Genomic DNA, 19,054 nt, shown 5'->3' with positions numbered 1-19,054 from the left:
AGTAATTGTGGCTCACGGGCCCAGTTGCTCCATGGCATGTGGGATCTTCCCAGACCAGGGCTTGAACCCGTGTCCCCTGCATTGGCAGGCAGATTCTCAACCACTGCGCCACCAGGGAAGCCCGACTTGTGCATTTTTAAAAAGAATGTTACTTAGCCACTCAATCCATTATTAGTGTTTCTTTTCTTAGAATCTTTTTAGTCTTGCAAATGAAAGTTAACTGTAGTATGTCTTTATTTCAGCTAATTTATTGATGTCTAAAAATTAGGGCTCTCTGTATATAACCTTGAACTTTATTCTCCTATAAATACTTTGATTCTGTACCTCAAATCTGACACTCTGAGGGGATACAAATGGAAAACATTGGAGATAATACTGTCTAATGTTTGGGAGGAAATTTCTTACCTTCTTTTTTAACTTAGTTATTCACTGTTGAATGTGCCACAGCACAAATGGATTATTGACTTGTCTAACAGTATTTTTTTATTTAGTGGGGGGAATAGTTAGGTTTGGGGTGGAAAATATATTAAGGATCAAAGAATGGGTTATAGGAAGACTGGTGCAAACGCATATACATTACAGTAGATTAAAATTAGCGTAGGTTGTGAGGGGATGGGCAGCATATAGAAAAGTCCAGCATGCACCCACCTCTGCCTTACACGTGCCCTGTGGGTATTTTTGGCTCATCCTGCCAGGTAGAGTTATTATGAGAGGCACATTGTGAAAACTCGTTTGTGTTCAAACAGGTCTCAGTTTGTACAGAGCGTTATTGCCCAGTGCCTGGTGGAACTCTCCTCTGCTAGAAGCACTTTTAGATTCACTCTTCAAGGACACAACGGCAAAACGTACATCTTGGTAAGAAATGATTTCACCCAGCTCTTTGTAGCCTAGTAATCCAGGGTCTCAGAAATTCTTTGGGTTTTGTCATTCTTTTTTCTTAATTCTCGGGTCTAGAAAATAAATGATGAAAAATTGAGTTTTTAATCTCAGTTTAATTCACAAATCAAATCCCCTTAATTGAACAAGTGATTTAAGTGCCTCTGCATGCTAGGTACTAGGGATTTAGAGACAACTACAACCTGATCCCTCTGTAGAAGCTCATGCCACAAGATGAAGTTTTTCTACTCTTAGTTTTTAATGGCTTTCTTGGTCAGTGTAACACAATTCTGTCTTTCTCACTTTTTTCCCCATTTGATACTCTTATGGTTAAAATACGTTCTGTTGCTCCTGTTTTTGTTTTTATTGTTTTGTGTGTGTGTGGTAAGAACACCTAACGTGATATACCCTCTTTACAGATTTTTCAGTGCACAATACAGCATTGTTAGTTATAGGCACAGTGTTGTAGAACCGGTCTCTAGAACTTACTCACCTTACCCAACTAGAACTTTATACCCTTTGATTAACAACTCCCCATTCTTCCCTCCCCCCAGCGCCTGGCAACCAGCATTCTACTTTCTGCTTCTATGAGTTAGACTATTTTAGATTCCTCGTGTAAGTGGAATCATGTAGTATTATCCTGCTGTGTCTGACTTGTCTTATTTATCATAATGCCCTTGAGGTTCATCTGTACTGTTGCATATTACAAGATTTCTTTCTTTTTACAGGCTAAATAATATTCCATAGGGTGTATGTACCACATTTTCTTCATCCATTCATCACTGGTGGACAGTTAGATTGTTTCTGCATCTTGGCTATTGTAAACAGTGCTGCAGCAAACATGGGAGTGCAGAGATCTCTTTGAGATCCTGATTTCAGCACTTGGGTGTTTGAGAAGTAGTAGCAAGTTTTGGAGAAAAGGCTCCGCAGTTAGCAGAATCATCCCCTACACGTACCACAAGCATTTAATATTAAACTGCTCCTGTCAAAAATAGCGTTCTGCAGAAAACAATTGGGGACATAATGTGAAAATCCAAGATCGAGGGCCCACGTCTCTTCTCTGCCTCCACGCCTGTTTTATTCAACCAGTAAACATATATTGAGCACTTCTTATTTGAAAGACACTGTCCTGGGTGCTCAGGATAGAACCAAAATGCCATTGAGGACCTCGCAAGCTAATAAGGGAGCACGGTAGCTAAAAGGAGAGAGGGATTGAGGTGGTTATTAGGTGTTGCTCTGTGGCTGTCCATCCGTCACAGGGACCACATGCTTCTCTAATTCCACATAATTTCTATTCAAAGCTAAAATATTTTCTAACTCAGGCTGATACTAAGTATACCTCATAGTCCTAGTCTGAAATCAGTCTTATTTTTTTTTTTTCACCTTTTTTTTCGGCCATACCGCGCACCTTGCGGGGTCTTAGTTCCCTGACCAGGGATCAAACCCGTGCCCTCTGCACATGGAAGTGCGGAGTCCTATCCACTGGGCCACCAGGGAATTCCCTTAATTTCCTTTTATTGCAAAGTTTTCAAGTTGAAAATCAGGAGTAGGAACTTTTTAAACTTACTGCTAATGTATATTTAAATTAAAATTTTTTTCTTTTTTATAAAAGTAATACATTCTTGAAATACATTCTGAAAACATGAAGAACATAAAAGAAGTGGTAGTTCCCCTGTCTTGTCCCCTCTTCTGCCCCGCTGTGTCATACCATCCGGAGGTAATCATTAACAGTCTGACATGCATACTTCATCATTCTTTTCCCTGTTTCCACTTCTATGTACATAGGCCCACAGGTATTTGTAAAAATAACATAATGATGTGATTAGCATCGTTCTTCAACATGCATTCTTCACACAACCAGGTATCATGAGGCTTGTTTCTTGTTAGTGTAAATATGGATTGGACTCTTACTAATGAGTAGAACTCCACTGTATGGCCGGTAAAGACAGTGCTGCAGGGAAAATCATCTTTGCACATGTATTTTAGTACTTCAGAAGCAGATCTTTCTCATCTTATGCAGTATTGGAATCTGTGCATTTTAAACTCTGATAATTATCACCTCTCAAAAGTTGGACTAATTTATCCCTTATGAACATCCTTTATCCCTTATAGACATTCTTGGTGCCCCCCCCGCCAGGTCCCCTCTCCTCGGCTGGTCCCCCCCCTTTCCCATTGCTGAGAATGTTGCCTGCTCACGGCTCACAGTCGTCCTCTTCTCCAGAGACTTGTGCCATCCTGACAGATGCTGCCTGGCCCGGGAGTTTCCTGTCCTCCGCCGTCCCCCACCCCTGCCCTACTCAGCCCAGTGCCGATGACCCGACCCTGGGCTACAAAACCTGCCATCTCCTGTCTCAAGATGGGACAGACTCTGTAGGTGGAATTCAGGCTTCAGAGCTCCCTGTGAGATCAGGCTGAGTCCACATTGTTGGCTACCCTGCCTTATCTTCTTGACCTCCCTCCCTTTCTCCTGAGAGCATTTCCTCAGTGAATCACCTGTGTCCAAATCCCAAAACAGTCTTCCATGAGCAACATGTGGGAGTACCTGCTCCAAACCCCTCTTCTGAGCTGACTGTTATCAGTCTTTTTGTATTTGCCAATCTGATAAGTGAAAATGGGTGGCACAAAATTTTGCATTTCCTTATTACTAGTTGTGTTAACATTTTTATGTATTTATCGCTTATTTCTTCTGTTTATATTCTGTTCAATTCTGTTCATATTCTTCGCCTGTATTTCTCTTGGGCTGTTTTTTTTTTCCCTTATTGATTGCTAGGAGCTCTATATATTATGGATCATAACTTTGTATGTATTAAGTATTTTCTCCTAATCAGTTGTCTTTTCTTTAAAAACTTTATGTTGTCAGTGGCTCTACCAAAGGTTATACTTTGAAAGGCTTACCCTACTTAAAAGTTATATATGTGATATTTTTTCTGGTGTTTTATAGTTTTGTCTTTTTTTTTATGGTTTTGTTTTTGTTTTTTTGAGTGGTGGTAAGAGGTATGAATAGGGTTGTGACATTCTTGTACTTGGACTTCTCTCTCCGTGTCTTTAGCTATGGCTTTTAAACTCAGACAGTTTGGTGATTGAAGCTTTGGAAAGTTCCACAAGTATCAAAAAATTCCCTCTGTTGGAAGACTTATTGAAGGCCGATTCCAGTTCTGCCTGGAATGCTGTCAAGGTCCTCTACCAGCCATGCATCAAAAGCAGGAATGCAGAGTAAGTCATGCTTTGGTTTTCTCCCTCCACATTTGTTTTCGTTTCTGTTGCCACACTGGTGTTAAGAAATTAAGGAATTAAATGGGACTGTACCACTTCCCTACTTGATGCTTCTGGCAATCATACTGCTACCCACTGTGCTTTAAAAATGGGTTGAATCATTACAGGTTGTTCATGCTAATGTGCAGAAAGCATGCTTTTACTGAAAATAATTGGTCTTTTTTTTTTTTTTTTTTTTGTAATCTCAGCTTTCTGTACATATGGCTGCAGGACTAAATCAGGCTTCAACAGCTATGACTATTTACTGATAAACACTTTCCAGGCATTTGGGATACAGTTGTGAACAAAACACAGCCCCTGCCTCCTGGGGTTGTCATCCTCATAGGGAGAAAGAAGGCAGGCCATAAACAAAGCAGACAAAACATCAAAGACTCATATGGCTCTTCCTGTAAGTCAGGCGCTCATCTGAGGGCTTCTCGCTCCTTTAAGCCCAACAACAACCCTGTGGGGTAGGTACACTTATCACCCCATTTTAAAGACAAGGACACTGAGACACAGGTGTGAAATGTAAAGCAAGTTAGTAGGGTGTAGGAGGTTGGCATTTTGTACTGAAAAGTCAAAGAAGGTTCCTCAGATAAAATGATATTTAAGTGGAAAACTTGAAGGCAGTGAGGGAGTGAGCCATATCTGAGGAAGAGCATTCTTGGCAGAGGGAACAGAAAATGTTCTTATTTAAACAGATTGGAAGTTTATACTTGTCCTGTACTCTCTGATGGGTTTGATCAAATTTGTACTAAGAACAGAAAGATCCCAGTCTTCTTCTGGGAAGTAAATAAGAAATTTTAAAAAATTATTGCTTGTCTTTTCTTTTCTTTGAATTATGCAAGCAGTTCAAGTCATAAAATATTCAAACAGTAGAGACTTACATAAAGTAAACTGTGAAAGTTCTCCATCATGTCTCTCTCCAGAAGAAAAAAGTATGTTGTGAATTTTTCCACTTTTTTTCTATTTTGCATTTTAACATAATTTGCATGATGCATGTGTATTTTTTTACACTTAAAAAAACAAAAAACAAAACAACAACACACTGTGTCTTGGAGATTCTTTCCATGTCAGTGCTTGACATTTTATGAAATGGATATACTGTAAGTAATTTAACCATTTTTCTGTTGATGGATATTTGGGTTATTACTTTTTTGCTGCTATAATTAGTATTCCACTGTATGTTGTACATTTATTTTGCAATTATGTGTACTTTTTTATGAGGTATTTCTAAAAGTAGAATTACTAAGTCAAAGGGTGTAACATTTAAAATTTAATAGGTAATATCAAATTATTTTGCAAAAAGGCATTGCAAATTTATACTCCCACATAAAGTTTCTATAAATGCCCATTTCCCTACACCCTCACCCAAGCTGCTACGTAGATTTTTGCCCATCTGATGCCAGTCTAAATGAAACAGATGCAGTTGACTCTCCTTGTGTTTTATTGAAGCATGATCAGAGAATATGGCTTATGTATTTGATGCTTTGGAGACTTTGTTGAGGGTTGTGTGTGTGTGGTGTGTACCCTTATGTATTTAGATTTATATAGTCAAATTTATTAAAACTTTTTATTCTTCTTATTTATTTGAAACGTGGATATTTTGAGAAGGGTATGTTAAATCTCACACTGTGATCATGGAAAAGTCATTTTCTTCTGGTTTTGATGCCTCTTTTCGCATTATATATTTTAAGCTATGTAATTAGGTACTTGAAAGGTTTGTGCCATAACGACTTGACTAATTGTGTATTTTATCAATAAGATTTTTCTCTCCTTTCATTTTATGTTATTTTTCTTTAATTCTAATTTATCTGATGTTATTATTGCTAAATTTACTTTCCTTTTTAAAAAATTATTGATCTTTTTCCAATTGTGTTTTTTCAGTTGTGTGTTATTTTATCTTAGGTATATATCTTATTAACATCAACCTTGTAAACAACATGTAGCTGGATATTTTAAAACTCCAATGTGACAGTCTGTTTATTTTAATAGTAAACTTAATTAATTTACATTTATTGTGATTATTGATGTAGTTGAACTTAGTCTGCTAACTTTTACATTGGTTGGCTTCTCTGTGTCATTTCTTTCCTGTAATGATTTGAAAGTAAAAAAAAAATCTATTTCAAAATGATTTTTAATGGTTAACCTTAAATTTTTAATACATATCCTTATACTTTTTTTTCAAAGCTGTCAATATCTAGATTTATCTAGTATCCATTGTCTTCACCAAAACAAGAAACGACTCTTAACAGGGTTTCACATTCACTCTCTTGCTCCCTCCCGAATGCACTCTCTCCCTTTGTGATTCTGATGATGGTGGTTGTCTCTTCTTAAAGAAGTATCAAGCCAAAGCTCTACCCCTTTTGCTTACTTCTTACTTATACTCGTGCATTATGACCATAAATGTTTTTATGTTTTTATTGTGTAAGTCTGTTTCCATAAAAACATACAGGATTGCTTGATGGTTTTAAAAATATTTACAAATAGTATTATATTGTATGTATATTTTTACAATTTTTTTAAACTCATGATCCTTTGTTCCAATTGTTTGATTTGATAAAGTCTAATAGCTCTTTTAAACTTGGACTGTAGTCAATCCTTGAATATCTGAAAATGTCTTGTACCTATTTTGTCTCTCTGAAAACCTTTAGGATTTTCTCTTTATCCTTGATTTCTAAGATTTCTTTCAGAGGTGTCTAAATGTAAGTGTTTATTCAAGATTTTCTCTAATGTCATAATCTGTCCTCAGTCTCTGTGAGAATCATAATTATACTTAAAGTCTTCTGTTTTTTCTATTAACTCTTGTTCCTTGGATATTAACTCTTCTCTTTTGGAAAAAAAGAAAAAAGAAAAAAAACCATTGTGTTTGGTACTGCCTTTCATGGTGTTGCTTCTCCCAAATGTTTGATGATTTTACTGGAATTCCTGCACTGGGCTGTAAACTCCAGGTGAGCCAGGACCTTGGCTGTCTTGCTCATTACTCCATCTAGATGAGTGCTTGTAGAAGTGCTCAACACATGCAATTTATATTTACGTCTATGAAACATTTGTGAAGTGAATCACACATAGTTTTCTGCTTGTCCTTGTATTTGATAATTAATGTTCATCTATTGGTGACTGTTTGTTCTTGTTACCATAGCTTGCCTTTATGGACTGGTGAATGAGAACTCAAAGGAGATACTAGTCTGGATGTGCCCGTTTTTTGACAACTTTTGGGTGTCATGAAAAAGGAAGTGATTGTAGCTTTAGTTATGGTGGTGAACCTTGTATTCATTATTGTGAAGGATCTTTGCACTGCCTTTCTTCAGGAGTGTTAACAAGGACACAGTGCACCTGTCCCATCATTTCATGTATTTTTAACAAATCCCTGTGACACTAGGATGTAATGGACTATAAATATATAGTCCATTGTATTCTGCTGTGTTTATTAGTGGACATTTTTTAACTCCATGTGTCTTGGGGATGAGTGGACATCCAGTAAATGAATTTATTACTTCAGTTTGCCTGTTCTATAAACCTACTTCTGTTGTGTTTTTCCTCCTCCTGCTGTTTGCCTCTGGGTCCTCCAAAGGTGGGGAGGAAATTTCGCAGGTTGAGTAAGCATCGTGTGAGTTATTTACTTTTGTCTTTTAAGGACATTAGTTTCTTTCTTTTGGGGCATGACAGAGCAAACCGTAGACTCCCTGGCATATTTTTGGCACATGGGGTGGTATATTAACTATTTTAGTCCAATCAGCTAGAATTTTTTTCCTAGTGGAAGTGTGGATTGCCAGATGGCAGTCTAAAAGAGGAAAATAGCAAATGTAACTATGGTTTTATTTCCTTGAGCACATACAAAAACGTGGCATGTAATATTCTTAGAATGTTCTTTCTAGCAATAGACACACGTCTCAACATTTTGAAGTCTATTGTCTTTTATTTAATCCCCCTCACCCTACCCACCCCCAGCCAGAGTTATCTTACAACTCACATTCTTTAGTTTGCATATCAAAGTTTAGATCCTAAATATTAACTTTTTAGCTTTGGACTCTTTTAAGTTCACTTCTGCAGTTTAATTCTGCTAATTCAGTAATTCACCTGTTGCCTCATAGTCTCTAGATTGGGGGTAATTTTGCCCCTCATGGGACATTTGGTAATGTCTGGAGATATTTTTGGTTGTCACAGCTTGAGGGACCACTGGCGTCTAGTAGGACGTGGAGCTGGGGATACTCTTAAACATCCTGCAATGCACTGGAGCCCTTACAACAAAGAATCATCCAGCCCCAAATGCCAGTAGTGCCAAAGTTGAGATCCCTGTTCTAGATTATCTCCTGAAATCAGGCTGTGTCTACCTTTTCCCTCTGGGGGTCACAACCCACACTTTTCTTGAAATGGTATTTAGGCCAGCAAATAAGGGAAATTTTACTGTGGCATGGGTTAAAATATCTATAATCCCACATGTTAACTTTGGTTAGAATAAAACAGGATAAATGGTAAAATATAGTGTAACTATTGCTACACTTCTCTCTTTTATGGGGGGGCAAACGTGAAGAATAGATGTATTTTTGTTAAACAATGACAAAGAACTTCATAGATATCAAGTCCTTTGTTCTCATATTTTTAAGAGAAGAGATCTTAGGGGAATGCATTCATTAAGTGCAAATAAGTGGGTTTATTTTTTTTTAAGCTAAACTGAATTCTCTTTTGTATAAATTATATAAGTCCTAATATTGGTAGTGGTTCTTTCCACCTTTTTCAAAAGATACAATATCTGATTTAGGAATATGGAAAATTTGAACTGATAAGAACTGCTCTATAGTCTACTGTTAACAGCAGCATTTCCTTGCAAAAGGTATTGAGGGAAATGCTGATGATATGTTATATTCACCCCTAATTTTAGTAGAATTTAGCAATTAAATTTTATAAACTAAGTAGGTTTCTCTCTGTTGGCTAAATATTGGTTCTACAACAGAAGTATTGTTTTTGCCTTAAGATAGTCATCATTATTGCTTTTTCTAATGAAATAAAAACACATATCGTAAAATAGGTAGCTAGTGGGAAGCAACCGCATAGCACAGGGAGATCAGCTCTGTGCTTTGTGACCACCTAGAGGGGTGGGATAGGGAGGGTGGGAGGAAGGGAGATGCAAGAGGGAAGAGATATGGGAACATATGTATATGTATAACTGATTCACTTTGTTATAAAGCAGAAGCAAACACACCATTGTAAAGCAATTATACTCCAATAAAGATGTTAAAAAAAAATCTTATAAAAATATAAAATAAAAAATAAAAAATAGGTATTTTTTAAAATAAATAAATAAATAAAAAAAAATAAAATAAAATCTGTGGGCTATGTTAATGTATAGTCTACAGTATATAATTTAAGACTTTAAAAGGAGAACATAAATGCAATAGGGCTAATGAAAAAGAAAAAAAAAACACATATAAACCGCACACGTATACATTTCCTATGCATAAAATAGTATTACTAGTTGTTTCTATTTGTGAAGTAGTATTTTTTAATCTCTTTTTCCTCTTTATTTCAGAAGGAAATTTGAAATTCTGCTTAATTTTTCTTTATTGTGGTAAAAATCACATAAAATTTAGCATCTTAATCATTTTTCAGTGTACAATTCAGAAATGTTAAGTGCAGTTGCCCTTTGAACAAAACCAACTGTGCAGTCAAAAATCCACTTGTAATTTATAATCAGCCCTCTGTGTTTGAGGTTCCTCTGTATCCACATTCATGGATTCAACCAACCACAGATCGTGTAGTACTGTAGTACTTACTATTGAAAAAAATCCGCGTATAAGTAGACCCATGCAGTTCAAACTCATGTTGTTCAGGGGTCAACTTTATATTCACATTGTTGTGAAACAGATCTCCAGAACTTTTTCATCTTGCAAATCTGAAACTGTACCCGTTTTCCCCTTCCCCCAGCCTGTGGTAACCACCATTCTATTTTCTGTTTTTATGGGTTTGACTGCATTCATCTGCTAGGGCTGCCATAACAAAATGCCACAGACTGTATGGTTTAAACAACAGAAATGTATTTTCTTATAGTTCTGCAGGCTAGAAGTCCAAGATCAAAGTGCCATCAGGATTGGTTTCTCTTCCTGGCTTGTAAATGGTTACCATCTTGCCGTGTCCTCACGTGACCTGTTCTCTTTGCACATGCACAGAGAGAGAGAAAAATCTCTGTGTCTCTTCTTCTGATAAGGACTGATAAGGCCCCATTCTTATGACCTCATTTAACTTAAGGACTTCCTTAAAGGCCCTATCTCCAAATACAGTCACATTGGTGGTTAGAGCCCTAACTGTATTCATATTCAGCACAAGAATTTTGGGGGAGCCACAATTCAGTTCATCACATTGACTACATTAGATACTTCATGTAGGTGGAATCATATAGTATTTGTCATTTTGTAACTGACTTATTTCACTTAGCATAATGTCCTCAAGGTTCATCCATGTTGTAGCATGTAACAAGATTGCCTTCCTTTTTAAGGCTGAATACTATTCCATTGTATGTATATACCACTTTTTGTTTATCCATTCATTCCTCTATGGACGTTTGGGTTGCTTCCACCTCTTGGGTATTATGAGTAGTTCTCCTATGAACTTGGATGTGCAAATAGCTGAGACCCTGCTTTCAATTCTTTTGGATGTTTTGTTATTTTCTGTTTGTTTTTTTTTTATAGTAGCCATTCTAATGGATATGAGGTGGTATCTTACTGTGGTTTTGATTTGCATTTCTCTGATGATTAGTGATATTGAGCATCTTTTTGGCCATTTGTATATCTTCTTTGGAGAAATGTCTGTTCAAGTTCTTTGCCCATTTTTTAATGTAGTTATTTGATTTTTTTGTTGTTGAATTGTAGGAGTTCTTTATGTATTTTGATATTAACCCCTCATCAGACGTATGATCTGCAAATACTTTTTCTTATTCCATAGGTTGCCTTTTTATTCCGCTGACTGTGTTTTTTGATGCACAAAAGTTTTAAGTTTGATACAGTTCCGTCTGTCTATTTTCACTTTCGTTGCCTGTGGTTTTGGTGTCATAGCTAAGAAATCATTGCCAAACTCTGCTTAGTTTTTTTTTGGTTTTTAAAAAATATTTATTTATTTATTTATTTATTTTTGGCTGTGTTGGGTCTTCGTTTCTGTGCGAGGGCTTTCTCTAGTTGTGGCAAGCGGGGGCCACTCTTCATCGCGGTGCGCAGGCCTCTCACTATCGCGGCCTCTCTTGTTGCGGAGCACAGGCTCCAGACACGCAGGCTCAGTAGTTGTGGCTCACGGGCCTAGTTGCTCTGCAGCATGTGGGATCTTCCCAGACCAGGGCTTGAACCCGTGTCCCCTGCATTAGCAGGCAGATTCTCAACCACTGTGCCACCAGGGAAGCCCTCTGCTTAGTTTTGAAGCTCTACACCTGATGCGCCAGAGACTATCATTGCCTGAAATACTTTGGAGATAAAAATAAGCGATTTTGAGATTTAGAGGAATTTGTCCTTTTGATTGATAAAAACATAAATCAAATGTTAATTTATGCTAATTTTATATCCAACAAAACATCCAAGACCTGTTATTTACTAATTGCATAACCTGCTGAAACACTTCATATGAGCTTATGTGGATAGTGTGTGAATACGATGCTAGAATGAATACATGAATGAACAAGTGAATGAATGAATTGATACGTGTCACCAGCCCCTCAAGAGTACTTTATTAAACCATCTCAAGTGAGCGTCTTCTGCGTCCCCACATAGGAGTCACACGGTGACATTGTCCATGCACTGCAATTAGGGACACTGACTTTGCAGAGTAGGAGAAACTTACACTTCAGAAATGAATGTACACGTGTTATATTTTATAAGTGAGGAAACTGAGGAGCAGTAAAAGAAATGACTACAGTTAGTCAGTTTGTTAATTGGTGATAAAGCCACAATTAGAGCCACGTTGTTATGATTCCAAATCCAGTGCTTTGTCATTATATCCTGTAGTCCCTTTTAGGGGACCTGAAAATGTCGCTATAAATGTTTACTCTTTCTCAAGAACTGTCACTGTGGTAGTTTAGAATGTGTCAGCATTTTGATTACGCCTCAAAATATACTGCTTACTCTATTACACTCAGTGAATATTTATACATATTAATATGTAACTTTGGTAGCAGAAACTTCTGATTTATATTGTGTTCATATCTGATCTTACAGGTCAGAATTTAAGGATACAAATGTGATTTTTTTCAGAAGTCCCTCACCTTAGCTTCTTAGAACAGGAATCCATTGAAAGAAAGTTAATCTAAAAATACAGGAAAATAATCAGGTACCTCTAGGAAAATATAAATGCTTCTTTGGAAAAGACTTTTCACACATTTTATCTGCTAATACCATATTATCACCAAGACTTATCCATTGAGAGACCACTCTTCATGATGAAGCAAGTTGAGCACACACAGTTCTGAGTGGACTGTGTTAAGTACAGTGGCCTAAATTCAAGCCTATTTTATTTGGAATTCCTGTATTATCCACGAATTCATTTATAATCATTAAAGAAGATACAGGAAATAAGACCATGACTTATAATAAGAGTGAGTGTTTTTTCCTAGAGATTCTAATCAAGCACGTTTCCTATGAGAAGTAGTTCATCTCTTGGGATTGCTTTCTAGAGGGACAGTCCGGTTTCTTTCTTCTGAAAGAACGTGAGATAAGTATTGTCCTGACCTGTGGTGGTAAAGGGCAGGGGGGTGGGGTAACAAGGATTGGATAAAGGAAAGGAGGGGAATGTGTATGTGAAATTGTTTCTTCGCTTTTCTATGCTTTCTGATCATGTGTTGGGTATCTTTATAAGTCAGGTCTGAAGTAGTTATCTTGAACTTTCATGTCTGAAGAGTTTGGGTTTTTCTTTTTCCTTTTATTACCTCCACACCATGTCTAGTGGTGTGTTTTGTGGTGTCTGTGGACTTAGTGTGACTTTAGGCAGCCTCTCTGCTAATGGGTGGGGTTGTGTTCCTGTCTTGCTAGTTGTTTGGCATGGGGTGTCCAGCACTGGAGCTTGCCGGTCATTGAGTGGAGCTGGGTCTTAGCGTTGAGATGGAGATCTCTGGGAGAGCTTTTGCTGTTTGATATTACATGGAGCCAGGAGGTCTCTGGTGGACCAATGTCCTGAACTCGGCTCTCCCTCCTTAGAGGCACAGGCCTGACACCCGGCTAGAGCACCAAGACCTTGTCAGCCACACAGTCAGAAGAAAAGGTAGAAAAAAAGAAAGAAAGAAAGAAAAATAAATAAATAAAATAAAGTTATTAAAATAAAAAATAATTATTAAAAATAAAAAAATTAAGAAGTAATTAAGAAAAGAAAAGAAAGAAGAGAGCAACCAGCAATCAGAAAACAAATCCACCAATGATAATAAGCACTAAAAACTATACTAAAAAACCCAAGAAACAAAAAACAAACAAAAAAAAACGGACAGACAGACCCCTACGACAAATGGTAAAAGAAAAGCTATACAGAGAAAATCACACACAGAAGCATACGCATACACACTCACAAAAAGAGAAAAAGGGAAAAAATATATATATCTTTGCTCCTGAAGTCCACCTCCTGAATTTGGGATGATTCGTTGTCTATTCAGGTATTCCACAGATGCAGCACATCAAGTTGATTGTGGAGATTTAATCCACTGCTCCTGAAGCTGCTGGGAGAGATTTCCCTTTCTCTTCTTTGTTCGCACAGCTCCCGGGGTTCAGCTTTGGATGTGACCCCGCCTCTGCGTGTAGGTCGCCTGAGGGCATCTGTTCCCGCCCAGACAGGAAGGGGTTAAAGTAGCAGCTGATGCGGGGGCTCTGGCTCACTCAGGCCGGGCGGAGGGAGGGGTACGGAGGCGGGGCGAGCCTGCGGAGGCAGAGGCCAGTGTGACATTGCACCAGCCTGAGGCGCGCCGTGCGTTCTCCTGGGGAAGTTGTCCCTGGATCATGGGACCCAGGCAGTGGCGGGCTGCACAGGCTCCCGGGAGGGGCGGTGTGGAGGGTGACCAGTGCTCGCACACAGGCTTCTTGGTGGCAGCAGCAGCAGCCTTAGCGTCTCATGCCCGTCTCTGGGGTCCGTGCTGATAGCCACGGCTTGCGCCCGTCTCTGGAGCTCATTTAGGTGGTGCTCTGAACTCCTCTCCTCATGCATCCCGAAACAATGGTCCCTTGCCTCTTCAGCAGGTCCAGACCTTTTCCCGCACTCCCTCCCGGCTAGCTGAGGCACACTAGCCCCCTTCAGGCTGTGCTCACGCCACCAACCCCAGTCCTCTCCCTGGGATCCGAGCCTCAGCTCCCAGCCCCGCCCGCCCCGGCGGGTGAGCAGACAAGCCTCTCGGGCTGCTGAGTGCTGCTCGGCACTGATCCTCTGTGTGGGAATCTCTCCGCTTTGCCCTCCGCACCCCTGTGGCTGCGCCCTCCTCCGTGGCTCCGAAGCTTCCCCCCTCCGCCACCCGCAGTCTCCACCCGCGAAGGGGCTTCCTAGTGTGTGGACACCTTTCCTCCTTCACGGCTCCCTCCCACTGGTGCGGGTCTCATCCCTATTCTTTTGTGTCTGTTTTTCTTTTTTCTTTTTCCCCACCCAGGTACGTGGGGAGTTTCTTGCCTTTGGGGAGGTCTGAGGTCTTCTGCCAGCGTTCAGTAGGTGTTCTGTAGGAGTCGTTCCACGTGTAGATGTGTTCCTGATGTATTTGTGGGGAGGAAGGTGATCTCCACGTCTTACTCCTCCGCCATCTTGAAGGTCTCCTCCCCTGGTGACCATCTTGATTGCCTGTAGATGTTGCCACTGCCTCCTGTCGGCTTTACATAGACAGGGTGGGTTGGGGCGAAGCTAGAGCTAGGGATTCCTCCTCCATGGCTGTTTTAGGTAATTTTAGGTGTAAAGGGAAGAAGGCGTGTTCAGTGAAACTAGACTGGATTTCAAGATTCCATTGAATTTGGACATTAAACAGAAAAGTTTTCAACCTGAGGTGTTGAAGATGGTCATTCATTCATTCAACAAATGCTTATTAAATGCATATCACTATGCTAGGTACTGTGAGGGCAATATTGAGCTAAAAGAGATCTGATGCCTTGCAGAATAGACCTTATCAGAGTCTAGTGGAAAATGCAAAGTTGTAACCTGATCAGTGCTATGAAAAAGACATAAATGGTGCTGTGAGAGCAAAATTATAGGGAGACCAGCCAGGTCCAGATTCCATGGAGAATTCCATGCAGAACTGTTGCTTGACTGCTCTCTGTGTGAAGAGTCTCTAGGCAATACAAAAGGACCTGCGATGGGAGAGCACGGTGAGTGCAGGGGATGGGAAGAAGGCGAAGGTGGCTGGAGAGAGTGAGAATGAGGGTGAGGTTGGAAGGAGCCAGACCAACCCAGCATCCTAACGGGCACTGTATAGAGTTTCGTCTTTGCGTTTATCCTAAGATCAGTAAGAATTTTATCCAGAGACAAGGGTGAGGTGGTTTTGTTTTTTTTTTTTTTCAATTGTTTATATATTTTTTCAATTCTTGGCCTTGCTGTGCGGCCTTCAGGATCTTAGTTCCCCGACCAGGGATTGAACCTGCGACTCCTGCAGTGGAGGCGCGGAGTCTTAACCACTGGACCTCCGGGGAAGGCCCCGAGGTGGTTTTAATTTATGCTTCCAAAAGATTATTCTGGCAGCCATCTAGAGAACAGTTGGATATGGTAGATCAGATAGGAAGTTATTGCAGAAACTCAAGAGAAATGATTATAGTGAGTGATGGTAGGTAAGATAGAATTGAGAGTAAGTAATATTGCAGCACTTGGTGATTGATTGGATTTGGGGGATGAACCACTATTTACTGGGATAGATAACTTTAGAAGAAGATCAGGTTTGGAGAGAAGATTGTGAGGTTCAGTTTTACACATGTTGAGTCTGAGGTACATTAGAGCCACTCAAGAGGAAATAGCACATACAAAGTTAATACGTAGACCTGGAGTTCGGATGAAAGGTTTGGGCTGGATTTGTAAATGTGTGAGTCATCTGCATATTGGTCATAATTGAAGCCAAGGGCATAACTGAAGTATCACTTGGGGGCCTTTTTTTTTTTTTTAAATCCAGATGGCTGCAGGAGCCCTCCGGGTGCTTGCACCTCTGTAGTTTAGGAAGAGAGGATGGAAGGAGTGAGCCATGAAGAACTACCACATTTCTGGGCCAGATAAAGGAGGATGAGCCTGGAAAGGAGACAGAGGAGTGGCTGGAGGGGAAGGAGGAAAGCTACAGAGTGCTGTTTCATAGACGCTGAGGGAAGAAAGTACTTTAAGAAGGAGGGAGTGGTCAGATGCTGCTGAGAGGTCAGGTAAGAGGTTGAATGTAGATGTGCATTGGATTTAGATTACAGAGGTCATTAGAGACCTTAGCTGGGGTTGTTTTGTCAAGTGACGGGGCTGGGGACTGGATTGGAACATGTGAGAGGTGAAGTAACAAAGTCAACAAGTATGGGCAACCGTTTCAAGAAGTTTGACTTTGAAGGGTAGGAGGGATGGGAAGGGGGTGGGGAGCTGACTGAAGGTAGGCAGGTTCAGTCGGGCCCCCTCGAGCCTACTTAAAAGCCAACAGGGAGGAACCTGTTGAGAAGAAGCAATTGATGAGACAGGAGAAAGAAGTGATGCCTGATAAGCTAAGATTCTGACAAGATAGGGCTGTACCTCGGGCTCAGATGTAGCAGCTAGCCTTAGGAACACAGATGGTTCCCTTTCTGTGACGGGACAGAAGGAGATCAGAATTGAAGAGGATGGAACAGGTCTGCATGTTAGGTTTTGGAAAGATGAGAGACTCATCTTCCGATGGCCTCTGTTTTATCTGTAACATAGACGTGATGGGGAAGGGGCACGAGGGAAAGAGGTGGGGGTCACAGACAGTTGGAGGTTGGAAGAGAATAAAGGAGATGAAAAATGATCATTTGGAGAGCAGGTGAGAGATCACTAGGCATTGTTCATTGCCCATTTGAGGTTTGCCATCCTGAATTTATGGTGGTATGAATCTTCCCCTCAGTGTGACTTTCTCCAGCTTATCATCTACTTGAGTGTAAACTCAGAAAGCAGAGTTGGGTTCATCAGGGTTAAAACTGTGTTGTCTCAATGCAAAGAGTGTTGTGTTCTTCTTCTATCATTAGGACGATGGACCACAGAATCTACGTGGCCTGTTTTAATGGAGATCAAGGGTTGGAAAGTGGCCATAGCTTCCTATCATTTACTGAGACTTAGTTGTGGTAGAGAAGAAATTGACTTTTAATTACATATTTAAAGCTTCTACAGTGTTCTTTTAAAGCACACCAGATTGATGGGAAATGAGCTCTTTAAAATATGTTAAGGAAAGCTGTATACTTTAAAATGGAGCTTTGGCACTTATTTAAATGTATGCTCTGAGGAGTTAAATTTTCCATAGGATTTTTGTAATCCCACTTTGTAAGGAAATCTATTGGCCTAACATGGGAGGACAAGTATAAAGGAAAAGATGCATAGTTTTTCAAGTCTGCCAGAGTTTTAGTTTGACATTTGTCATGTAAAGCGACTGCAATGGTCTTGGTTGGTTCTGCTTTTATTCTAGGCATCGGGGGTGAAAAATGAACCTTCGATTCTAAGGTCATCTGGAGTAGAGGGAAGAAGTCAGTTTCTTTCAATATCACTTGGAGGCCTTTTTTTTTTTTTAATATGGCTGTAGGAGCCCTCTGGGCGCTTGCACCTCTGTTGAAAACCAAGATAAATCGAACATTCCATTGTTGGCCTCTCCACTGTTAAGGCTGGCTTCTTCTGTGACATCCACCTGACAGCAAGTGCTTGTCTCAGGGACCCAGGCAGGGCTTCAGGCCAAGGGCCTCTAACAGTGCTGCTGGTCTTCATGGGATGCCTTCGTGCCACCGCACCAGGTCAACTGCCAGAACCCTCCTCTAGCCATTTTCTCTCCTGTGTTAGAGGAAAATTGTCTTCCCACCTTATAAATCATTACTAATTCCCCAGGTAAATGGTGAAGCTCTCGTCCTTGTGAAATAATTTCAGCATCGTAGGGTAAAGCTCACATCTCCTTGGCCACCATCTCCAATTCCAGCACCTCCCCCCACATAAGTCACCACTGTAGCCAGGTTGCTGTGTATCTTGCCAGACTTTATCTAAACATAGACATATGTGTCTGTATGCCCCAGAAATACACGTAGAAATACTTTGTGTTCTCTTTTCCTTTTTCTTGTCATATAGTATCCTTCTGCAGTTTATTTTTTTCTCTCGACATTATATGTTCTCAGTGCATGTGGATATATCTCATTTTTTAAACTGCAGTCTGATATTCCATCATGTAGGTATTTTATGATTTCTTAAGCCATTCTATTACAATTATTTAAAATCTTTCCCCGATACTAACAATTCTGCAGTGAAGACCGTGTTCATACATCTTTATGCACCTCTGCAAGGACTTCTTTCAAGTGAATAGAAAGAAGTGGAGTTGCTGCTCCTGGAATATATTTATTTTACATTTTTTAAAATAAACTTTTTTATTGGAGTAGTTTTAGGTTTATATAAAAGTTGCAAAGATAGTACAGATGGTTCTTGTGTACATACCTTTCATCCATTTTCAGTTTCCCCTGATGTTATCTTACGTTTCCATGACACCTCTGTCAAAACTAAGAAACCAACATTGGTACATTGCTGTTAACTAAACTCTAGGCTTTATTTGGATTTCACTGGGTCTCCCAAACGTCCTCTTTCTATTCTAGGATCCAATCCATGATGCCACGTTGCATTGATTCGGTGCATCTCCTTTGTCTCCTCTGGTCTATAGCAGTTCTGCATACTTTCCCTATTTTTCATGACCTTGACTGTTTTGAGGAGTACTGGTTAAGCATTTTGTAGAATGTCCCTTAGTTTGGGTTTGTCTGATTTTTTTCTCTTGATTAGATTGAGGTTA

At 39.7% G+C, this 19,054-nt stretch overlaps 1 protein-coding gene across 11 annotated transcripts in view; it reads left to right on the top strand.

The window, feature by feature from the left end:
• The window catches only part of UBE3D (ubiquitin protein ligase E3D), a 202,016-nt gene that overhangs the window by 38,407 nt on the left and 144,555 nt on the right, over positions 1-19,054 (top strand). For all 11 annotated transcript variants that reach the window (XM_082405877.1, XM_082405878.1, XM_082405881.1 and 8 more), the window contains exons 7-8: positions 747-855; positions 3,926-4,089. In XM_082405877.1, coding sequence (XP_082262003.1) covers positions 747-855; positions 3,926-4,089 — 273 coding nt within the window. The remainder of the gene's footprint in view (positions 1-746; positions 856-3,925; positions 4,090-19,054) is intronic.

This window comes from Balaenoptera borealis (assembly GCF_965194805.1).
Source record: "Balaenoptera borealis genome assembly, chromosome: 9".
Classification (NCBI taxonomy): Eukaryota; Metazoa; Chordata; class Mammalia; order Artiodactyla; family Balaenopteridae; genus Balaenoptera; species Balaenoptera borealis.
Note: the sequence above shows the minus strand (reverse complement) of the source record. Positions and strands in the feature narration are given on the sequence as shown.